This window comes from Pseudochaenichthys georgianus, chromosome 23, assembly GCF_902827115.2.
Source record: "Pseudochaenichthys georgianus chromosome 23, fPseGeo1.2, whole genome shotgun sequence".
Classification (NCBI taxonomy): Eukaryota; Metazoa; Chordata; class Actinopteri; order Perciformes; family Channichthyidae; genus Pseudochaenichthys; species Pseudochaenichthys georgianus.
This window is the reverse complement of record NC_047525.1, coordinates 10,483,401-10,509,194: the sequence shown is the minus strand read 5'-3', so window position 1 is coordinate 10,509,194 and position 25,794 is coordinate 10,483,401. Positions and strand designations below refer to the sequence as shown.

Here is a 25,794-nt window from a genome sequence, read left to right as displayed (position 1 = left end):
TTGCTGTTAGTGATGCACTTCACTCCTAAAACAAAGGCAGCATAACCATCAGCCCTGCTATCCCAGATCTGCTTCCAGGTGTCTTTGGCCCTGGCTCCAAAGCCGACAGTATGTTCCCCCTCTGACGCCACTGGTGGGGCAGGCTTCCTGGAGCTGTAGCACGTACTCCCCCATCACCTCGAGTCGGTCGGATACATCCCCTCCCCTCACATGCTCATGCTTCTGAGCGGCAGACTTGTCCTGAAGGGAAGGATTTTTTTTAATTATCATACCCTCCTCTGAAGGGTCCTGTCTCAGGTGGCCAGATGGACCCTTCCTGAAAGACACTCATCTTTCCTGGGAAGAATATGGTTTTCTTCATTATCTCCTGCACACAGAAAAACACAATGCAACATATATATTAAGAAGTGCACAAATCATCATACTGTTATATTAGCAGAGTTATTCATTTCATTCATTCACGTTAACCAGGATGCGTATAGGTAACACATTTATATTACATGATCAGACAGGCAGACAAACAAACAAACAAACAAACAAACAAACAGAGGGGCAGGTGGGCAGGAAGATTTATTATGTATTGCCCTGTCAATGTGAGTGAACTCACTTTATTTCATGTTTACATTAATTGGGATTTGTAATGCCTAGGTAACAACTTTTCTATTACATGAACAGACAGACTGAAAAGCAGATGGGTAAGATCTTTAGCCATAAAATAATAACAAAAGTATAATAGAAGATAGCAAAACAACAGTTTTAAGACTGAATACTGTAGTATTTACCCGATTAAAATGTACTGTAGTAAGTAGAGCTGCAGCAATGAAAAGAGTGAAATGATGCAGTATTTTGGATCAGTGTTAACAAGATACACCTGTACAACACATTTGACAGCTATGTTGCCATGTGTAATGAGTAATAAATCAGCTGCTGTTAAAGCTGACATTTACTGTAAATACATGACGATAGCGTTAGCTAACAAAAGTTACAGTACCTCAGCGCTAACAACACACAGTTAAAGACAAACTAACAACTAACAACTATTGCAAAAACAGTGTAACAATATCACAAGTGTTAATTCAGTCGTAGAAAAAAAAGCCCCACTTACGTTTGATAAGTTTAACGTGATGTTAGAACTAGAATTGTGTCGCTAATGTCGTCTCTCTATCTGTAAGATGCTGCTGCTGCTGCTGCTGCTGCTGTTGCTCCGTCTCTCTCACTCTGTCACCGGAAACGGGTCTCCTTACTTCTACCAAAAGGGTGCAACAGCGCCCCCAATTTCTCGCTTGTGGCCAGAAATATATTGCAGTCACAGTGTAAGAACTACCATAGAGAATGAATGGTAAAAGTTAAGGGAGTTAAGCCTTACTATACGCGGGAGACCGGGGTTGGTGAGCCGTGTATACCCATAGAAGACTTTCTATTGGCCAGAAGCCTCTTCAAAAGAACGCCGGTTCGAATCCCACCTGGCCCAAACAAAATTTCCCACATTCAGTTTCAAAATGTTGCTCATTTTACACAAACACTACATTTACCTTTTCAAATGTTTAAAGTTAAAGTTGAAACCGATATTTGGAGTTAGATGTGAAGAAGAAGCCTTCATCACAGTTGGCATAGGGGCATGGTAAAAGGCACACTGAGGGTAACACACATTTGATCAAATAAAACCCAAGTCATTGTTTGTTCAAACCTAATTTATTGGAAGTCTTTTTGCAAGTAACCTGCTTACCCTCTCCTTCAAGGCTGTGAAGGCCAAACAGAGCCACAGAAAGAAGCAGCCTTAAGTAGAGGCTCAATCAGTGGGAACACCTGTGCGCAATTGGAGCATACCATGTAGTGCATGGGCGCGGGTGGCACTTTTCTGAGGGTAAGCCGCGTATACCCATAGAAGACTTTCTATTGGCCAGAAGCCTCTTCAAAAGAACGATGGTTCGAATCCCACCTGACCCAAACAAAATGTCCCACATTCAGTTTCAAAATGTTGCTCATTTTACACAAACACTACATTTTCCTTTTCAAACGTTTAAAGTTAAAGTTGAAACAGATATTTGGAGTTAGAAATGAATTATTCTTTGCTTGCTGCTTCTTATAATAGTTATTTTAATCTTAATATATAGCAATAATAACACAAATAATGATATCTTAATATTAGTGATAATAATGTTTTATATAATATCTTTGTATTTTTACTTATAATTAATATTTTAAAATGTTGATTGGATAGATGTTTACATTGAGCATATGAGTGTGTTTCATTGTTTCATTTTCTATCACTATTACTTCCTCTATCAAGTAAAGACAGCCACAGTGATGCATTCAAGATCATTTATTCAAAAACAGAAATATTAAAAATAGAACAACAAATATATAAAAAACACTGAAACCACAATACAGAGAGAACAATCAGATCCTGAAAAAAGGATTGAACCATATTATATTCTTTGTATTTTTGGACTATATGATATGTTGTATTGCACCTTAATATTTAATATATTATAATTTAGCAGAAGATAGTGTATTGTTTTGATATAGATTTATTTGATCTCACCACCATCCATTATCTGAAATGTTTTTCACCTCATGCTCTCGTATGGTTACTATTCTGCATTCTATTCTCATTTTAGTGATTTATACCCTCTTACTTGGTATTTGTTTAAATGTATTCTAGTGCAATAATTATATTTATTCTAGTGCAATTATTGTTCACTTATTTATTCTAGTATAGTATATAACATTCTAGTGCAACATTTAAATACATTACAAGTTTAAGGCCCCAGCACTGACAAGGTTTGAGTGGAAGACCCATAGAAATCCTTGAAATGATTATTATTCTTTATTATGAATTGAGTTTTTTGAATGAAAAATGAAAATACCCTGTTGTATTTACTTGTGAATCCCAATTATTTGAAATAGTAAAACATAATGTCTATATGTGTTTGGAAACAGGTAAAGCAGAGAAACAGTATACATATATAGCAAGCACATCTTTCATTCAAAGGTGTGGCATGATATCTTAGAGGGTAAGAAGCGAGGTGTTCTAAGCCACTGCAATATTTAAAATGCCAAATCCTCGTATGACAGTCTAAAAAAAAGCATGCAAAAACGGAAAAACACTTCCCATCATTGCTGACATGTTAATTCCTTCAGTTAGTTGGAGAACAGAATAACACAAGCATCAGAACAGACCAGAACACGGCCAACATAACAAACTAGTTGAGAATAATAATGGCAGGGAAAATCTGTTGGAAACAGTTAACCCTCCACACTGCTGGAGAAAAACCTGTTGGTGTAGACACAGCCGGGGCTCTGGAGACTGCTGCTGGCGGCCCTATAAAGCACAGGTGACAATGAACACAGTGTTAACATGTACAGTACGTTTATATAATCACTGTATATCTAACTGGATCCACCTACTTGGTTCAGTGTAGAGTTTCGAAGGAGACAGATCCAACATCGCCCTCTCCAGCTCCTTGTCCTCCTCCATCACTAGGAGATTAAACAATAACATGTATTATGTCAATGTCATGTTCACCTTAAAGCAGTATTTGCATATTACTGTGAGCTGACCTGGAGTGCTGGATGTCAGAGTGGAGGTAGCTGATGCAATGCAGCCTTCAGCCGGTGGTGGACAGGACTCAGCCCTCTGCTGCTTGAGGATGTACTGCTGAAGGGTGTACATCTTGCTGTTAGTGATGCACTTCACTCCTAAAACAAAGGCAGCATAACCATCAGCCCTGCTATCCCAGATCTGCTTCCAGGTGTCTTTGGCCCTGGCTCCAAAGCCGACAGTATGTTCCCCCTCTGACGCCACTGGTGGGGCAGGCTTCCTGGAGCTGTAGCACGTACTCCCCCATCACCTCGAGTCGGTCGGATACATCCCCTCCCCTCACATGCTCATGCTTCTGAGCGGCAGACTTGTCCTGAAGGGAAGGATTTTTTTTAATTATCATACCCTCCTCTGAAGGGTCCTGTCTCAGGTGGCCAGATGGACCCTTCCTGAAAGACACTCTCATCTTTCCTGGGAAGAATATGGTTTTCTTCATTATCTCCTGCACACAGAAAAACACAATGCAACATATATATTAAGAAGTGCACAAATCATCATACTGTTATATTAGCAGAGTTATTCATTTCATTCATTCACGTTAACCAGGATGCGTATAGGTAACACATTTATATTACATGATCAGACAGGCAGACAAACAAACAAACAAACAAACAAACAGAGGGGCAGGTGGGCAGGAAGATTTATTATGTATTGCCCTGTCAATGTGAGTGAACTCACTTTATTTCATGTTTACATTAATTGGGATTTGTAATGCCTAGGTAACAACTTTTCTATTACATGAACAGACAGACTGAAAAGCAGATGGGTAAGATCTTTAGCCATAAAATAATAACAAAAGTATAATAGAAGATAGCAAAACAACAGTTTTAAGACTGAATACTGTAGTATTTACCCGATTAAAATGTACTGTAGTAAGTAGAGCTGCAGCAATGAAAAGAGTGAAATGATGCAGTATTTTGGATCAGTGTTAACAAGATACACCTGTACAACACATTTGACAGCTATGTTGCCATGTGTAATGAGTAATAAATCAGCTGCTGTTAAAGCTGACATTTACTGTAAATACATGACGATAGCGTTAGCTAACAAAAGTTACAGTACCTCAGCGCTAACAACACACAGTTAAAGACAAACTAACAACTAACAACTATTGCAAAAACAGTGTAACAATATCACAAGTGTTAATTCAGTCGTAGAAAAAAAAGCCCCACTTACGTTTGATAAGTTTAACGTGATGTTAGAACTAGAATTGTGTCGCTAATGTCGTCTCTCTATCTGTAAGATGCTGCTGCTGCTGCTGCTGCTGTTGCTCCGTCTCTCTCACCGGAAACGGGTCTCCTTACTTCTACCAAAAGGGTGCAACAGCGCCCCCAATTTCTCGCTTGTGGCCAGAAATATATTGCAGTCACAGTGTAAGAACTACCATAGAGAATGAATGGTAAAAGTTAAGGGAGTTAAGCCTTACTATACCCGGTCCCCGCGCGAAGGTGAGCCGTGTATACCCATAGAAGACTTTCTATTGGCCAGAAGCCTCTTCAAAAGAACGCCGGTTCGAATCCCACCTGGCCCAAACAAAATGTCCCACATTCAGTTTCAAAATGTTGCTCATTTTACACAAACACTACATTTTCCTTTTCAAACGTTTAAAGTTAAAGTTGAAACCGATATTTGGAGTTAGAAATGAATTATTCTTTGCTTGCTGCTTCTTATAATAGTTATTTTAATCTTAATATATAGCAATAATAACACAAATAATGATATCTTAATATTAGTGATAATAATGTTTTATATAATATCTTTGTATTTTTACTTATAATTAATATTTTAAAATGTTGATTGGATAGATGTTTACATTGAGCATATGAGTGTGTTTCATTGTTTCATTTTCTATCACTATTACTTCCTCTATCAAGTAAAGACAGCCACAGTGATGCATTCAAGATCATTTATTCAAAAACAGAAATATTAAAAATAGAACAACAAATATATAAAAAACACTGAAACCACAATACAGAGAGAACAATCAGATCCTGAAAAAAGGATTGAACCATATTATATTCTTTGTATTTTTGGACTATATGATATGTTGTATTGCACCTTAATATTTAATATATTATAATTTAGCAGAAGATAGTGTATTGTTTTGATATAGATTTATTTGATCTCACCACCATCCATTATCTGAAATGTTTTTCACCTCATGCTCTCGTATGGTTACTATTCTGCATTCTATTCTCATTTTAGTGATTTATACCCTCTTACTTGGTATTTGTTTAAATGTATTCTAGTGCAATAATTATATGTATTCTAGTGCAATTATTGTTCACTTATTTATTCTAGTATAGTATATAACATTCTAGTGCAACATTTAAATACATTACACGTTTAAGGCCCCAGCACTGACAAGGTTGGAGTGGAAGACCCATAGAAATCCTTGAAATGATTATTATTCTTTATTATGAATTGAGTTTTTTGAATGAAAAATGAAAATACCCTGTTGTATTTACTTGTGAATCCCAATTATTTGAAATAGTAAAACATAATGTCTATATGTGTTTGGAAACAGGTAAAGCAGAGAAACAGTATACATATATAGCAAGCACATCTTTCATTCAAAGGTGTGGCATGATATCTTAGAGGGTAAGAAGCGAGGTGTTCTAAGCCACTGCAATATTTAAAATGCCAAATCCTCGTATGACAGTCTAAAAAAAAGCATGCAAAAACGGAAAAACACTTCCCATCATTGCTGACATGTTAATTCCTTCAGTTAGTTGGAGAACAGAATAACACAAGCATCAGAACAGACCAGAACACGGCCAACATAACAAACTAGTTGAGAATAATAATGGCAGGGAAAATCTGTTGGAAACAGTTAACCCTCCACACTGCTGGAGAAAAACCTGTTGGTGTAGACACAGCCGGGGCTCTGGAGACTGCTGCTGGCGGCCCTATAAAGCACAGGTGACAATGAACACAGTGTTAACATGTACAGTACGTTTATATAATCACTGTATATCTAACTGGATCCACCTACTTGGTTCAGTGTAGAGTTTCGAAGGAGACAGATCCAACATCGCCCTCTCCAGCTCCTTGTCCTCCTCCATCACTAGGAGATTAAACAATAACATGTATTATGTCAATGTCATGTTCACCTTAAAGCAGTATTTGCATATTACTGTGAGCTGACCTGGAGTGCTGGATGTCAGAGTGGAGGTAGCTGATGCAATGCAGCCTTCAGCCGGTGGTGGACAGGACTCAGCCCTCTGCTGCTTGAGGATGTACTGCTGAAGGGTGTACATCTTGCTGTTAGTGATGCACTTCACTCCTAAAACAAAGGCAGCATAACCATCAGCCCTGCTATCCCAGATCTGCTTCCAGGTGTCTTTGGCCCTGGCTCCAAAGCCGACAGTATGTTCCCCCTCTGACGCCACTGGTGGGGCAGGCTTCCTGGAGCTGTAGCACGTACTCCCCCATCACCTCGAGTCGGTCGGATACATCCCCTCCCCTCACATGCTCATGCTTCTGAGCGGCAGACTTGTCCTGAAGGGAAGGATTTTTTTTAATTATCATACCCTCCTCTGAAGGGTCCTGTCTCAGGTGGCCAGATGGACCCTTCCTGAAAGACACTCATCTTTCCTGGGAAGAATATGGTTTTCTTCATTATCTCCTGCACACAGAAAAACACAATGCAACATATATATTAAGAAGTGCACAAATCATCATACTGTTATATTAGCAGAGTTATTCATTTCATTCATTCACGTTAACCAGGATGCGTATAGGTAACACATTTATATTACATGATCAGACAGGCAGACAAACAAACAAACAAACAAACAGAGGGGCAGGTGGGCAGGAAGATTTATTATGTATTGCCCTGTCAATGTGAGTGAACTCACTTTATTTCATGTTTACATTAATTGGGATTTGTAATGCCTAGGTAACAACTTTTCTATTACATGAACAGACAGACTGAAAAGCAGATGGGTAAGATCTTTAGCCATAAAATAATAACAAAAGTATAATAGAAGATAGCAAAACAACAGTTTTAAGACTGAATACTGTAGTATTTACCCGATTAAAATGTACTGTAGTAAGTAGAGCTGCAGCAATGAAAAGAGTGAAATGATGCAGTATTTTGGATCAGTGTTAACAAGATACACCTGTACAACACATTTGACAGCTATGTTGCCATGTGTAATGAGTAATAAATCAGCTGCTGTTAAAGCTGACATTTACTGTAAATACATGACGATAGCGTTAGCTAACAAAAGTTACAGTACCTCAGCGCTAACAACACACAGTTAAAGACAAACTAACAACTAACAACTATTGCAAAAACAGTGTAACAATATCACAAGTGTTAATTCAGTCGTAGAAAAAAAAGCCCCACTTACGTTTGATAAGTTTAACGTGATGTTAGAACTAGAATTGTGTCGCTAATGTCGTCTCTCTATCTGTAAGATGCTGCTGCTGCTGCTGCTGCTGTTGCTCCGTCTCTCTCACCGGAAACGGGTCTCCTTACTTCTACCAAAAGGGTGCAACAGCGCCCCCAATTTCTCGCTTGTGGCCAGAAATATATTGCAGTCACAGTGTAAGAACTACCATAGAGAATGAATGGTAAAAGTTAAGGGAGTTAAGCCTTACTATACCCGGTCCCCGCGCGAAAGGTCCCCGGTTCGAGACCGGGCGGAAACATTATTTGCTCTGGTTTATGTTCATATTTTTACAATTTCATGAAATACAGTAATCCGTACTCTTCTTCAGTACACTAAACTGCCATTTTCCCTACTATATTGATCATATTTCAAATTAAAATAATACTTGACCATTAACGTAAAATAAGCATTGCAAAACATGTACTGTTTACTAACAGTAGATATGATCAGGTAGGACCAACCAGAACAGTAAAATGCTGTCTTATTAAAAAGGGCTTGTTTACTGGTCATCATATATAAGTGGATCTCTGACTTGACTCGTTTTTAGGAGTTTTCATTCAATAAAGTGTTCAGGCTACAAGGCGAATGAGGCTTCTATTTGCTCATGTTTTTTTAACAGTTGGTAGAGCAACTATCAAGTCCTGTGAGGGACATTTAAGTGTACCTTTGACATTCATACAAACCTCTAACAGCCAAGAACGGTAAGACAGCCAGTCTCTGACTTCAAGCCTTTTTTAAGAGTAGCTTTTTTCAATAAAGTGTTCAAGGCGAATGAGGCAATAGAAGCGTCAATCGTATGGGAATATCAAATCAATTCAATTCGAAACCTTTATTTATCCAGGTAAATCCCATTGAGATCAATGATCTCTTTTTCAAGGGAGACCTGCAGCAGTAGGTTCCACAAGAAGACATAAAAACATAAACAACAGAACAACAAAAGGACATCATACAGCAAAATGTACAGGGATTACAATTTACATATTTAACCACATGTACAGGTACCAACAGCATCTGATTTTGTAGCATCCAACCGAGCTTTAAAAACATGTAGTGGTACTAGCTTGGTAATTTTCCATTCTTTTTGCAGACTGTTCCATGTTAGTGGAGCTGCACATCTAACAGCTTTCTTCCGTAAGACAGTCCTAGCACTTGGCACATTTAATAAAACCACAGCATGCGATCTCAGGCAATAAGTACTTTCAATTCGCAGAGAGATCAGAGAGCAGATATAAGATGGTAGTTTATCCAACATGGCTTTGTAAATGAAAAAGTACCAGTGACTGAGCCTCCGTACAGTAAGTGATGGCAAAACCGCCTTGGTATACAGGGTACAGTGATGCGTAAGTGCTTTACAATTTGTCAAAAATCTCAGTGCACTGTAATACGCAGCATCTAACTTGCTTAGGTAATTGGCAGGTGCATTCATATATAACAAATCACCATAGTCCAGCACAGGTCAAAAGGTCACAGTGACTAGCCTTTTCCTGGCCTCAAGCGAGAAACAGGACTTGTTTCTGAAAAAGAACACTAGCCTAACCCTCAGTTTTTTAAGCAGGTTATTGACATGAAGTTTAAAAGAGACAATCATCAAGCCAGATACCAAGGTATTTGTAACAGGCAACAACTTCAAGTTTTGTTCCTTGCGTAGTTACAATATCTAAAACAGGCTCTGGTGACTTTTTTGCTTTTGAAAAGAGCATTACCTTGGTTTTATCCACATTTAAAAGAAGCTTTAATTCAGAGAGCTGAGTCTGAATAGTGTTAAAAACAGCCTGTAATTTAACAACAGCCTCTTTAATGGAGGGACCTGCACAGTACATCACGGTATCATCCGCATAAAAATGTAAAGTAGCTTCATCCACATTATCACCTACGCTGTTAATATATATGGAGAATAAAAGTGGTCCTAAAACAGAACCTTGTGGTACACCATTAGAAATGTTTAACCACTCAGAAGACAGTCCATCAAAATGAACACATTGGGACCTTTCAGAGAGGTAGTTCACAAACCACCCAACTGCATGGCTGGATATGCCAATACTGAGTAGCCTCTGCTTTAAAATGCGATGATCAACGGTGTCAAACGCTTTGGAAAGGTCAATAAACAGAGCTGCACAACTCTGCTTATTATCTAAAATACTAGTAATGTCATTTACCACTTTCAATGTCGCAGTGATGGTGCTGTGTTTCTTTCTGAATCTTGACTGATGTTTAGACAGGATATCATTTATACATAAAAACTCCTTTACTTGTTCACTCACAAGTCGTTCGAGCACCTTAGTCAGAACTGACAATTTAGAGATTGGCCTATAGTTATTTAAAATAGTTGCCTCCCCTCCTTTCAGTAAAGGCAAGACATAAGCAGACTTCCATACTTTTGGAATTGTATTTGTGCTGAGGGAGAGGTTAAAAAGAGAAGTAAGAGGTGGAGCAATAAAATCTGCAGCTATCTTTAAAAAGAAAGGTTCTAAGTTGTCCGGGCCAGCCGGTTTCCTAGGATCTAACTTGGATAATGCTTCATGAACAATACCAATAGTTAAAGGAGTAAAACTGAAAGGGTTTTTCAGACCACATTGTTCAGAGTCAAGGATTGGAGCGTTCACAGAAGCAGAAGTACAGTCAGTGACAGAATCAAACAGAGAGCCACAAGACACAAAATGCTTATTAAAGCAATTTAGCATAGTAGCCCTGTCTGATATAATGCCAGATGCTGTGGTGAGGCACGGAGGTAGCTCATTTGGGATATCACCAGTGGAAATCGATTTTATGGCTTTCCAACATTTTCTAGGATTATTCAGGTTTTCTGTGGTAACCGACAAATAGTACTTTGATTTAGCACTTTTTATTTGAGATGTGAAGCTATTTCTTAGCTGCCTAAAACGTGGCCATTCTACCTCTGAGCCTGATTTCCTAGCCTTAGCCCAAGCACCTGTAGCCTTTATCCTGACCTTGTTCGTACCTGCTACAGCATTAACTGCAGTTCAAAATGGCATCAAATACATAAAAAATCCTACAGACTACTTGAGCCCTCAGCCCTACCAATTGAACTAGGGGTGATGCTGTGATGTAATGTGCTTGTTGTCCGTGGGTCATTGTTACGGTTGCTGTTTGTCTGCTCATTAATCTGCCTGTGAGTGTTTTCAGCTGTGTGTGTGTTCATATAAATGAGCTGTGTGGTTGCGCCAACATCATTGGTCCGCCTCTGAAGATGGTGATTGGATTGACGTCGTCCAATCGCAGCGCACAGCCGGCGCACACCTGCTGGGGAGGAGTACAAAGGCCGCGGACTATTACCACTCTGGAGGCTCTGTTGAGGAACAGACGCCTCTCGCTACTTGCTCTTAGAGAACTCTGTTAACTGTGGTAAAACTTGTGTGTAGTGAGTAGCTTAGTTAGTTTTTAGAGTATAGTTTCTGATGTTGTGACTGTTGCCCTTAGTTTAGCTGTGTTGTGTATAGAGTATTTGGTTAGTTGTACCACTGTTAAAGTGAGGTTTTGTTTCGTTCTTTATTTAGTATATTAGTATTTATTTTCCCTGTATGCCTTTAGACTCCTTTTGAGTCCTCCTTTTGTTTACGTATAAACTTGTGTGCCCTTTTGGCTCTTTTGTTTGTTTCAGGCTGCCTGCCTGCCATTTTGTTTTCCGCTGCTACTTAAAATAAATCACTTATAATTATACCAATACCAATCTGGTTGAGTTTCTTCCCTTTAATTCCCCTAGCCCAGTGTTTCTCAAACTTTTTCATTCCAAGGACCACTTGACCAATAAAAAAACACTTGCGGACCACCTAACTCCACGAATATCAAAAAACACATCGTTTTTCTAGAACAGATTACAAATCGCCTGAAAATGGTACAAACATGTGGCAACATGTCTAATGAAGGTGTTGTGCTGGGCTATATCATGCAATTGAAACTGAAACTTAACCTAGCTCCATTGCGGAGATATTCCCGCGAGAGTGCGGAAAACTGAAATGTATTTATTTATTTCAAATGTGAAATGTTACCAATATACTCACGGACCACTAGGGGGCGCTCACGGACCACCAGTGGTCCGCGGACCACACTTTGAGAAGCACTGCCCTAGCCAAATAGGGAATGTAACATATGGGGGCTCGTCCGGGATATCTTAAATACTTTCCTGGGGTTATAAGTGGTTTTTTATTGCTAAAAACAATTTGGTGGACTTTGTGTGCAGTTTTAGTTTTAGTCATATTTACACAATACACTCAGTAATAGTAGGGGCCCTATTCTGAACACAATACAGTGGTGCAGGGATGGCATATTTAACCGGATGTAAGATGCGCATGGGTTCCCTCGACAAAAAAGCAATGGGATTTCTCCATAGGATTTTGGAAAATAGCTCGAAATAAGGTCTGTGGAAAACGAACCTGTTTGATAAATGCACGTTTTGTTCAGCTGGATAATATCCACATGTCTACCCTACTTTTATCATTTTCAAATCATAAATCTAATCGCCAGAAGCAAAATTCGAACGTTATGCTATAAACGAACTACAGCAGAGTCGCACGACTTCAACGTCTCGCCAACTTAAGATCCATATTCAAAAATACAGATTCAAAATTGTGCAAGTTGAAGCGTTTGTTTTAACAGTTTGCAAGAGCACAGGTACTTGCTTTCAAGCAGAACAGGGGCAAACAAACTTAGCGGGAGTGTTTACGTGTTTGGCGTAATGACGTACAACGTCCTCGACAACTTCTGTAGTCCTATTCAGCCACTTGTTAACAACCATCGTTATTCAGACACGTAAACTCTTCAAAAATCACCAGTGGGGTCACTGCTGATGTATTTAATGTCGTAGAACAAAACGTGATCCGTCTCTTAAATTTGTGTCAACCACAGACCTTATTTCGAGCTATTTTCCAAAATCCTATGAAGAAATCCCATTGACTCTGAGACGAGGGAACCGGTAGTGGTAAAATGCTAACTCACTTCCGGGTTTTAGGACTCGTCACTGCACCACTCAATAGTGAGGGAATGTGTTTCAGCGACTTGTTTACATAGTTAGTCTACGTAAAAGAAACTAAACGTTACTCCAGTTTCAGGTTTATACAAAACGTTTTATTCCGTTTTTATGTCATTTGTCCCATGGTGAGTCAACAGAAATGAATTTTGCTACTGTTGTAAGATAGCTGTCAAAAATAATCCTTGTAAAGGTTAAATGTGTCATATATAGTTACTAAGCTCAACTTCATATCAAGTTTTATCCTGTAGAGGCCTTCTATAGCTCAGTTGGTAGAGCGGAGGACTGTAGAGGTGAAACCCCGGTATCCTTACGTCGCTGGTTCAAATCCGTCTCGAAGGAGTGGCTGGGTTATTAAAAAAAAGCATCCAAAACAAGGTAGAGATTTAGAAACTTCATTGAACTCAGTGGGAGGAACAAGGACATTGTTTCACACACATTTGTGCTACACTGTAAATATGTACGTAGTGTTTAGAGCAGGGGTAGCCAACACGGTGCCCGCGGGCACTTAGTCGCCCGCCGGGCATGTTCTAAGAATAGCTCGCCAAGCAAATCCAAAATGTATAAAATACACAAAACAAAAAAGGAAATGTAATTAAAAGAATCTACCCTATGCATAAACAAAACCTAAATCATAGCGAACTCTATCTACTTACTACAACTCTATAACACCCCTCCCCCCACCCCCACAATGAATATCGACCAATCACGGTCTTGCTTGATTTGCGGGACCAGCGTTGCAGTCGGGAAGAAAACCAATGTGGCACCTCCCCGCTGATTTTCCTTCTGGCAGAATCTACACTACACATCAGCCCCAGAGCTGTATCAGCCCCATTGAACAGCCTATCATGCCAGCCTATACAACACATGAGGGGCAGAGTTTTACTCTGTGTGTTGTAACTTATATATTTATTGCACTTGACGCACACACACGCATGGCGTAATTTCCACTGGGGACATGTCCCCCGCACTTTTCAAAATCACCTTTGTGTCCCCACTTTACAAATATGTTTATTATTATTTTTTAACGCAAGCCGTCATCGCCACGGAGGAGCACACAGCCTTTGTGAGTGAGCGAGACAGAGAGAGAGAGAGAGAGTGAGCGAGCTAGGGAGAGAGGGAGAGAGAGAGAGACGGAGAGAGAGACGGAGAGAAAGAGAGCTAGGGAGAGCACACCTTTATCTATTTAATATAGATAAAGTAAGAAATAATTCCAATGTGTAGTAAAAAAAACAGTTTAAAAGGGGAGTGGTTAGTAAAATATGCATGAAGAAAAAGAAAGAATGCTAACTAGGTAACATAAGATAAGAATAAACTAGTTTAAATGATTTGTTATTGGTTGTGATCATATTCTAAAGATGTTTGGATTATTGAAAATACAGCTCCCTTTCATGTGAGTGTTGAGAGCTGTATCCATGAATTCATGTTATGCTCAAAGTGCACCAGATTGATGCATTTCACTTCAACATTTAAAAAAAAATCTTCCATGCATGCTCATGAGGCGGTGAGGACCCCCCTAGAGGACGTGAGATCCACCCCCAAATAAAAAAGGTTACATTAATTAAATTGCAAACATTTTCTTTTAGTAAACACTGCAAACGGGTCCCACAGACCCAAACAGCACACAAAGGTTAAAGGTCAGCATATAATAAGGTTAAAATGTGCTAAATATATACACTGCAAAAAACAAAAAAAAGAGGAGTAAAAGTAGCCCTCGACTTGTTTTATTTTTTGAAAGTAGCCCTCACCCTAAAAAAGGTTGGTGACCCCTGGTTTAGAGTATAGGTGAGGTCCTGATAATTTATTCCGGTAAATTACTCTGACCTTACTAATTGACCTGACCGAAGTTATTCGGTCAGGTCAATTAGTAAGGTCAGAGTCCACCAACGTCAGCAAGATCTCACCTCTATTAACTCCCCGAAGAACCAGGTTCAATTAACTGCTGTTTCAATTCAGACAACTCTTTTTAATCTGTTTAAGCGATCCCGAAGGATTTTGGTATCAGTAAATGAGGTGTGTTCCTACCTAAGCGTGTGTGTGGCAGGGTGCAGTCTTACCTTTGAAGCAGGAGAGGAGAGCACAGATGTCCTTTAAGTTGTCCCAGTCCAAAAGGTGGGATCAGTTTATTTGAAGAAAAATAGGTCCAAACTAATACAGGGTTTTTACCTTCTCTCTTTACAACATTATAATCATACTAAACAAAAAATGATGCTGTGATCATGTTCAAATATGAAACTTTAATTCACAGTCTTACATTTATTACCAAAATGTTTCACTTCAACTGCCCAATTCAGTTGTGACATTTCAAATCTCCCGAAAGAATTTAGAGGCATTTCCTCATAAAAAGACCGGTGATAATAAAAAGCACATTCAACTTTTCATTCACCAAATCAATTCACATCAATTCCATACCTTTTTATTTTCCGTCACAGTCGGCGGGTACTAACATTCAAAAACCCATACCTGTCCGCATGATTTCGGAGGAAGGTCCTCACGGAGGCGGTACTAATACTCACAAACGCTTCTTTCCGTCAAATCATTCCATTCAGCATTCAAAGAAATTCACTCATTCAAAGAAATTCACTCATTCAAAGAAATTCACTCAGCATTCCAACCAAGAAATTCAAGAGATATTTACCAAGTTTGAGCGAACCTTCCCGAGAGCTATTAACCCAGCTCTGAAGCCCTCACTCTCTCAACCCCTGTCTTTATGCACAAAAACCCCAAAACACCTCCTCCACACCCAATTTTGTGTAAAACTGGGCATGGCCTCCGATGTACAGGGTTGGACATAACCAGACATCTTCTATAGCTTATGGCATAAGACACACCTTCTCAGGTTTGTGTAAAAAGGACATGACCCCTGTAGGACTTGAAAAATATTATTCTCGGCTATGACATAACCGCCTTTTTGAGGCCTCAATGTATTTCTCCTTAAGTCAGGAGCCCCCCTCCCTGCTGTGAGAGGAGAGAGAAGAAACTGCCTACTCTCTTATCAGTGACACCCATAAATCATTATAAGTCTTACACTCAATTTAACAAACCACTTGGTTTATACTGTAAATATAGAAAAACATAACATATGAAACATTTTCTTTAGAGTTATATAAGAATATAATTGATTATATTTGATTATAACTAACTTTCGTTTTAAGTATTCAACATACTATGAAGCTCTCAACACCCTCTTTTTAAAACGCAAAGTTATCAAACAGCAACAACTAAAATTGTAAGCATACATACATATTCATCAACCATCAAGAAGTATTTTCATTATGGGTTCATACAAGAATATGATTGATTATATTTGATTATAACTAACTTTCGTTTTAAGTATTCAACCTGTTATGGAGATCTCAACAGTAGGAATGCTAGAAGTCCTAGTTTGTGATCAAGGACTCTACTGGCAGAAGAGAAGTACTCCTTATATTCTCTGGTCCCTGATTGAAATCTGACTGGAAGCAGTCACTTTTAAACATTTTAACTCAGCACTCGAACATGATGCACATCAGCATACAACAAACAATTGTTTTTCTCTGTAGTTGTACTGTTTAACGTACAGTAGATATGATCAGGGAAGACCAAACATTACCATAAAAATGATGTGAGGTTCTTCAACTCCCTTCGATAGCTCAGTTGGTAGAGCGGAGGACTGTAGAAATGCCAGGCATCCTTAGGTCGCTGGTTCAAATCCGGCTCGAAGGAGTTCTTTATGTATATTAATCCATAGTCTGCACTGCAACTAAACAAAATACCCATTCAAACTGATATGGCTTGTACACAATAGCCATCAACTTGTGTTTAAATAAAAAGGGTAAACAAAGAAAATGGTTGACTCTTGTAAATAAAGCAGAAGGGTCTCTTCTTTATCCTGAGCTTGTTCGTACCTGCTACAGCATTAACTGCAGTTCAAACTGGCATCAAATACATGAACAAAAATCCTAGACTACTTCAGCCCTCAGCCCTACCAACTGAACTAGGGGTGATGCTGTGATGTAATGAGCTTGTTGTCCGTGGGTCATACTTACACAATACACTCAGTAATATTAGGGGCCCTATTCTGAACACAATAGTGAGGGAAGTGTGTTTCAGCGACTTGTTTACATAGTTAGTCTATGTAAAACAACTAAATGTCACTCAGGTTTCAGGTTTATACAAAAGGTTTTATTCTGTTTTCATGTTATTCCTCCCATGGTGAGAGTCAACAGAAAAGGATTCTGGTACTGTTTCATTTTCTCATAATGTCTCCCTTCGATAGCTCAGTTGGTAGAGCGGAGGACTGTAGTGGATGTACCTGTCAGAGTGGTTACCTCAGTAATCCTTAGGTCGCTGGTTCAAATCCGGCTCGAAGGAAAACCTTTTGATAACATGGTACTCTCTGTCCTCCTTCTGGGGGGTATACTACGAAGCAGGATTTTCGCTTAGCCGGCTAAATTCAGGGAAAATTCCGGCTTTCCGGTCCTACGACGCTGGTTCTCTTTTTAGCAGGCTAGATCTCCATGGTAACTTGTGCTTAGCGGCTAACCTGGTCGGGACTAGGTTAGGTTGCAGGCTAAGAGCTCAACTCAGTGAAAGCACCGCCTGCTGACCAATCAGAGCTCAGTGTGCGGAGTTTAAAGCGATCAAGTCATATTACAGGATAAAGGAAATACAGAAAAACTGCCATTGCAGGAAAGACGGCCGGCAAAAATCACCGACTGTGTGAACGTGAAGATGAATAGAATATCACCTCCCATCTTCAGAGCAATCTGACTATTATAACATTAGCGTTAAGAAAGCTTACTTAAATATCTGCCACAACATAAGTACACTGAGTGCAGACGTCGATGTGTCCCATTATCATTCATATCACATCATAATGTATCATATATCTCCTTATCTGAGTCAGCTTCTTGAGCCGTATCTGGCCGTGCAACACTTACAGTGTCACATAATGTATGCAGAAGTATTATTTTAAGCAACACATTAAGTTGACGAAACACTCGAGACAAATGTAATTAAAGTCAGATCGTGTTTTAGACGGGGCAGTGATATCATAAACCTGTTAATGTACGCATTCAAACACTTTTTCTTTTTCCAGCTGTATTCACCTTGCAGGTGCAGCTCTGTGGCTTTGATCCTGGATAAAGTGTTTAAGTCATGGATGTTTAAAGTTTAACTTCTTCATATTTGACTAGTATTAAAGTTCACTTTTCATTCAGGAAGTATGACGCTGCGCTGTCAGTGCGCTTCTCCATGTTTGTGATTGGTCGAATGCTCCAAATACCACCCCTTTCATATGAACACGCACCTAACTAGATAGGACACGGCTGGCTTGAGCGATCCACTTGATAACCCGCGTCGTAGTACAGTTTAGCGAGAGCGCGTATGTTTTGGATTAGGCCAACCGGCTAACTCAAACATATCCAGGTTAGGTTGAACCAGCTTCGTCGTAGTATAGGCCCCTGGTGTTCGGAGATGTATGTTTTGGGCACATATAGGCCCAATCCCAAACCACGCCCTACACACTACCCCTCCGTTTGCGCGTTCGCACAGAGGATCCGCCACATTAAGTGCTGTTCCAAACCAACGAGTGTGGAGGGGGAGTGGGCTATCAAGCCCTCAAACAGCGAGTCTGCATTGGTGCCGACTTCACCTGCTGCCCCCTACCTGACCGGACTCAACGCTGTGTGTGTCCGTCAGGAAACAAGCTGTTTACAAACAGTTCCAGCAAACATCCGCTGATAAATTGCGATGTTAAGAACCTCATAATAAACTCATATTTTATTAACTTAGGATCATATCTGTGTTTAGTCTAGAAAAAGGTAAATGTGTGCATTTTATTATAAAGTTGTGTATATTTACAGACTGTTGCAAAAACTAAGAAGCTTATAAACATCAGGTTTAAAACTAAAAGAGCTTTACAAAAAAGTAACACAATTAAAGATTAAAGAGTTTTATTTTAGTTATTAATTTAAAAATGTTGTCCAAGAGATACTGATTTGAAACCGTTGTTACATACAGTTACGGCATTGCCTGTTTCTGCCGGAGAGAGGGGAGTTTGTCCCAAAGCTTGCCGCTGTATTTACTCCCTCCATCTGACAGGAGGGAGTCTCGTTGAGCTGGGAGTGTCACTCCGTCACGGAGAGGTAGGTAGGGGTAGGGTGTAGGGCAGGGCTATTCAACTTCATTAGCAAGTGGGCCAAATACGAAAATACATTAAATGAACTAGTCAAGTGCATCCCTTTTTTTTTTACTTTATAAATCATTACAGAAAGCAACCAGTCCATAAAAAAGTAGGAAAGCTTCGGTTACAAGGCTTGACACAAAAGTGCAAAATGTTGCATCTTTAAAACTAAGGAGACATGAGTTTTTTCCCCCAACAGTTCCATGTCCACTAATGTACAAACAAGATGAATATAATAAAACAGTATTCATCACATTAACAGTAAGTAGCCCTGTGTATAATATCCTCAACACTTCCAAGCATACATAAGGTGCTTTGAAGACAACACAAGTCCATACAATGTAATACTAAATGCAAATAGAACATAGTAAAACAATAGCCATCAGACTCACAATAACATTCATATCTTGGAAACATTTTTACAATTTTCGAAACAGTAAGTAGGCTTGTTTGAATGACCATAAAATGAATGACCATAAAAACTGATCTGCATACATATCATGCATCAGACTTCTGTCATGTTTAGCCTGTTTGAGTCGGTGAGAGAAATTACACTGCCTTGATTTAGCTATTTCAGCATAGTTTGGCTCATAAGTGGTAAGAGCAATCCTGAGACACTCATGCAACTTCTCATTGGTCATGGAGCAGCGTGCCCTTGTTTTGATGGCATTCATATGAGAAAAGCTAGACTCACAAGTATAGGTAGATCCAAACATTGTCAGTATAAGCAAGGCCACCTTCCTCATTGTTGGCCACTTGACTCCGTTCAAATTATGCTAGCAGTCCCTGTACTTTCCTTCTCTGTTCCTCTGAGCCCACGGGAAAACTGGCAGAAAACGAGCCGTGATTTGAGTTGTAGTGTCGCTTTACGTTGTATTCTCTCATCACGGATATACTTTCGTTGCACAATAAACACACCGGTTTATTCAACAAGTCCTCCAACTCATACGACCAAATGGGTCGATTGTTTAAGCACCAGATTACGACCCATAGCCACGTTTTAAAGTGTAGCACCTCTAGTGGTCGTGTAAGAAACAACATGCTCCCGTTTATTTACAAATAACCCTCTCTGGAAAATCCTAAATTGTAGGATAGTTTGGCCATTAAAACGCTTTATGATTAGATTTCTAGCGAGAAGTATATATTGTACTTTTAGAATCCACGTCCAGTCGATATGTAGGATCTATAGTTTGATAGATATTACGAAGATGATTTGAGATTTCGTCAGGAGAACGTGTATATGCGGCAAGCTTCCATGTAAAGTTACGGGTTGAAAACAGTATTTCCGGTCTCGCCGTTTTCATAATAAAACCAATGATCAAATGATTTAACAGTGATATCTGCACTACTCATCCACTAAAAAAACATCAGTTTATCCTAGTTAATTATACGACATTAATTGGTTTAAATTGTGTACAATGCTTTTGTGTTTTTCCCATAGGTTTTTCTCTTTCGATTCTGAGAGACACATTTCTTTTTTCAGAGGTTTTGATAGGCTAAAATCACGCCGCAATGCACGTCGGGATATGGTGTTTATGTGATATGAAATCGGAAAACATTAAAAATAATAATAATAATACTTTATTCCGAGTGTTCTTGCTTTTCTCTTTGAAGGTCATCACATAACGGCATTGTAATACACGGTTCGGCTGCATTAAATATTACATATCTGCCCTAGATATGTATTTATAGAGCCCTGATCAGAAGACCTTTTGACAAACTGGAAGAGATGCCGCCAAAACTGAATACGTGACGTGAACCATAAATATATCAACAATTAAACAACATCTTCCATTTCTTTTCACACAATACGTCTCCTTGCAGTATCAACACTAATTCGGCTGACTTTTATATTTGATCCAATTAGTAGATAGTCTGTATTTACACCATAACGGTGCACAGCTTTTTAAAGATATTACTGATTTTCTGAACTACCTTTCCAACTCCTCATGCAGTTGACTGTTACAGGTCTATACAGGTTCATGGTACAATGCATAAGCTTCACATCGAGAGACTGAAACTGTATTTTCCTTTACCGTTCTGTTTTAAACTCACAATAAAGTGAATAATCATATTATGTACGATATTATTATGTTTTATTAACTAGACCACTGGTCTAAACCGCACCTCCTAGTGGTTAAAGCACGTTATTGAATGTAGTTGTTGAATAAGTTATATTTATTTAGTTATTGATGAAAACATTTAAATATTAAGAGTAGCCTACATACAAAATAGGGGTCAATGATAGAAATATAGAATGGAAAATATCTAGAAGATACTGTAGTGATCTCTACAATAAAACAGTTTAGTGCAGGACGTCCAAAGATATTAACAGGAGGATGTGCAAAACAGACAAACTGATAAGGCTGAATTTTACTCAGGTGTAACTAAAGTCTGATTTAAGGGTTGTTTATATTTCACATCATTAATCAGAATCTGCAAAGTAACAAAAATAAATGTAGTAGAGTAAAAATACCAGGTTAACCTCTGAATTGTAGTGGAGTAGAACAAAGTAGTACATGCTGCTGTAACAAAAACATTTCCCAACTTGGGATCAATAAAGTATATCTTATCTTATCTTAAGATGATCGATGGCTACTGCCATATTTGCAAAATTTGCCTCTGAACCTTGACAAGTGCATGTTTCCGGCTTATCAATGAACAACAGGAGGGGTAGACATAAAACCATCTGTTAAATAAAGCTCTTCTGACCATAGGTGTCATGTGGGTATATTATTTCACCATTTATTAATTATATGTTTTACAATTGATAACACCACTGTGTTTCGTATCCCCTAAACCTCCAGGGTGTACACGTTTAATACTGCCAACTTCTAATTGTGGGAAATACGAAAACGTCTTATAAAGAGACGTGCCATATATTGCGAAACACACAATAGCCAGCATGTGTAGTTCTGGGGGGGGGGAGGGAAGCTGGAGCCGGGGGCTGGACCCGTCCAATTCCAGTTTTGGAAAGTCTGCCGTGGTTCCATTCCATTTCAAAGAGCTGTTTGACAGCGTAATCTTGTCGCACTGCCACTCCAACATCCAATCACAGGGCTTGATGACTAATCACGGGGTTTGTAAAGCAAGGCGGATGTTGTAGTCCCAAACGATAGCTGGGGATTCTGGGTAGTGTAGTGTCTTCGGAAACTGTAGTGTCTAAACTCCTAAAAAACTATTTGTTTCTCTGACTCGAAGGTTAAAAACACAAAAGCATTGTACACCATTTAAACCAATCAATATTGTGTAATTAACAAGGATAAACTGATGTTTTTTAGTGGATGAGTAATGCAGATATCACTGTGTAATCATTTGACAGTGAGGGGAATATATCCGGTTTTATTATGAAAACTTCGAGACCGGAAATACTGTTTTCACCCACGCTAACTTTACATGGAAGCTGCCGCATATACACGTTATCCTGGCGAGACCTCAAATCATCTTCGTAATATCTATCAAACTATAGATCCTACACTTCCACTGGACGTGGATTATAAAAGTACAATATACACTTCTCGCTAGAAATCTAATCAAAAAGCATTTTAATGGCCAAACTGTTCTACAATTTAGGATTTTCCAGAGAGGGTTATTTGTAAATAAACGGGAGCATGTTGTTTCTTACACGACCACTAGAGGTGCTACACTTTAAAACGTGGCTATGGGTCGTAATCTGGTGCTTAAACAATCGACCTATTTGGTCGTTTTTTGTAGGAGGACAGGCTGGGTTTATTACTTGTTGCGGCTGGCAAAGTAAATACATATTTGTCAGTCCATTCATTCTGGAATTGGCGATTTTCCGAATCAACTTTACGTTTCTTGGGCTTGGAGAGAGACATCTTGAAGCTGTTGTTAACTAAAGCACTTTCTCTGTGGCCCGCATCGTCGGATTTAGTGTGATCAGACATTAGTTTTATTTATGCTATTATACATATGCCATTTCGATTTGCAGGTAACCTCTTGTGGGCCAGAAATAAGTTCTGAAGGGCCTGATTCGGCCCGTGGGCCGCTAGTTGAATAGGCCTGGTGTAGTGCGTGGTTTGGGATTGGGCCATAGTTCTGATATAGTACAGTACCTAATTTAAAAAAGACCACCTGCCCTCTTTATCAAACATTTCTTAATGCTTGTCTCTTTTCAAACGGTTATTACCTTAGTGGACTATCTGAAATAAAGCTTAGAACACTAGTTTTTCTTCACAATAATTCAGCGTTTGTACAAACCTACTTTGAACTTGTTGCTCCAGAGTCTGAGCCACTCATTTACGTCCCTGTTCATTGTCAATATCCTTTTGTGTTTAAAAGTCACTCCTTCGAGCCGGATTTGAACCAGCGACCTAAGGATGCCTGGCATTTCCACTACAGTCCTCCGCTCTACCAACTGAGCTATCGAAGGGGTGCTTGATAGCGCTGTCCCTGTAATTTTAAACACAATAGAAGGGGTAATGTGTGCTTAGCGCCTACCAAAGGGGGGTTTGTTTGAGTAAAGTACCTTGTTTACATAAAAAGTCCATAGAAAGTAAAATATCAGGGGCAAACAGGAGTTTTCTCACATGTTTTTCCTCACTTCATTATTCTTTGCCTCCCACAAGGTACGATGAAGAGCAGGCTCAGAGTGAGAACGCTGAGCGGGACCTGCGGAGCCGCTCGGGTCAGTCCCTGGGGTCAAAGGGCAGCAAGGGGAGTGCAGGCGTTCGCCCTGCCGCCGCCACCTGGAAGTGAGGTGACATCGCAGGCTCTTAATGACTTCCTCCACATCATTACAGAGTCCAACAGTGGGCACAGGGGATAAAAAATAAACCAGACTTTTTTTTTTTATCCTTGCTTTTCGATGGAGGACTGCTGTCTCCACATTTCACTGACTGAGGGGAGACAACTCCACTGCTGCAGAGGAGGACAATCAATATCGTGGTCCTATTTGGAGAGTTAATAAGCCTGGGTTTGGGACTGTTTGTATAAATGACTAACTAAAAATACAGACATTATGTTGGTGGGGTCAATGTCCCAACAGCTGCTCGCACCCAAGCCCATGCTCCCTGTGAAGATAAGGACACAATAAATGAGAGAAAGAAAAAGTCCATGAAACCTTGAAAAGGAGGACATTTGAAAGTAGTAAATTATGTTGGAATTACAATCCAACGTAACAAGGAGGATTAAAACTACCTGAACTATGCATGGTTACGAGTCCTTACACTTTAACTTGACCCCACACAGGTGCTAAAAAGAAGAAGCTCTGAGAGGAAGTGGAATAATAAAATATACAGAATCTAAAAGGAAAAGAGATTTAACTGTTATAAAGAGTCTAGAGATATAATATACGGATATAATTAACTGTGCTTAATGTGTGTAATGAGTTTGAATAATGATTTGTATGTTTATTATCAGTATGCATTTGCAGGGGGCTTCATTACCATTGTATTCAGAGCTGAACCCTGTCGCACTTTATCAAATTGTTTTCGCTTGACTTTAAAGATCAATATGTTTCATTTTCCGTTGCACTAAAGTCATATCTACTGCACATCTGAAATACTTATATGTGTTGGGAATGTATTAGCTCTCAGCTTTATTTGTCTGCTACTACTAACATGTTGAATTAGCAATGATGACAAGCCTTTTGATTCACTGAAGTAAGGCTACAGTATTTCGTTTTTTTTAGCAGTATACTTGGTACTGTGGTATTTGCACCTTTTTTTTTTTTTTACATATAATGTATTAGTTAACAATGATTAGGGTAATTTAAAGTGAAGAAAGGGTCAATACACTCACCAATCAATCAAGGCTAAAGTCATTGATCAAGATAAACATAATAATCTCTTTATTTACTCTAAAACAAAAGGGGTCTTCTGTATATTGATTAAAGTCAAATGGAGAAAGCGTAAACACACCAGTGACCTGATTAAGATTAAGTTCCAAGGGGTCCTATATACAGCCTTTGATAAATGTAGTCTCTCTGGAGTTTAGATTTATCAGAGGTCAATCTTTCAAAAGCTAAATGACCTTTCTGTTCCTGCTGACCGGAGATTAAGCCTCTGTATGGCACTGTTCCTTGTTCTTGAAATGTTGACCCTCTACCTTGTTGTTTCCTCATGGACCGTTACTACATGCAGAATTTCCATTTGTCAAGGTGTGTTAGCCATAGGTGTGTAAGCGTGTTGGAATGAAATCTCTTACGAAATTCCACCTAACCATCTAATCTGTATGAGTAAGTGTTGGGCAGAAGGACACTCACATCATGACCACATTTACTGAGAGATGTATTTAACTCCCAGGTGTGAGCCGACATGATGGTAGATTCTCACTTCTTTATTGTGGTTATAAACTGTGCAGCTTTTTTGATTTGAGCTTTGCAGCACTGAGATATCTTTGTATGAGAAATGCATTCTTTCCCTTTAGTTTGTATTTACCTTTCAATAAAATATCCATATTGGTGCTGCCTTGACAATAAAAATGTTTCATTTCTTGAGGGTGAAAATATGTTTGGGATGTGGGTGACTTGGCCCTTTAAATTTGTGCGGAAATGTTTTAATTTACAACATTTTTAAAGTGTTTGAATTCCAGTAAATGTAAAATAAATAACATTAATTAAGGATGAATGACTTAAACAGGCAACTACTCTAGGTCCCCAAGGGGATCCGAAAAACAG

At 39.1% G+C, this 25,794-nt stretch overlaps 1 protein-coding gene and 3 non-coding genes across 4 annotated transcripts in view; 3 read left to right on the top strand and 1 right to left on the bottom strand.

Annotated features, from left to right (window-relative positions):
• The window catches only part of ttll1 (tubulin tyrosine ligase-like family, member 1), a 37,652-nt gene extending 12,128 nt beyond the window's left edge, over window positions 1-25,524 (top strand). The window contains exon 10 of the mRNA XM_034074703.1: window positions 23,744-25,524. Coding sequence (XP_033930594.1) covers window positions 23,744-23,873 — 130 coding nt within the window. The 3' untranslated portion in view covers window positions 23,874-25,524. The remainder of the gene's footprint in view (window positions 1-23,743) is intronic.
• Window positions 16,610-16,693, top strand: trnay-gua (transfer RNA tyrosine (anticodon GUA)). The gene is given in 2 exon segments: window positions 16,610-16,646; window positions 16,658-16,693. It is a non-coding gene; the product is annotated as a tRNA-Tyr (tRNA).
• Window positions 17,237-17,341, top strand: trnay-gua (transfer RNA tyrosine (anticodon GUA)). Its single transcript has 2 exons — window positions 17,237-17,273; window positions 17,306-17,341. It is a non-coding gene; the product is annotated as a tRNA-Tyr (tRNA).
• trnay-gua (transfer RNA tyrosine (anticodon GUA)) lies at window positions 23,461-23,547 on the bottom strand. Its single transcript is given in 2 exon segments — window positions 23,461-23,496; window positions 23,511-23,547. It is a non-coding gene; the product is annotated as a tRNA-Tyr (tRNA).
• Window positions 25,525-25,794: the final 270 nt, after the last annotated feature.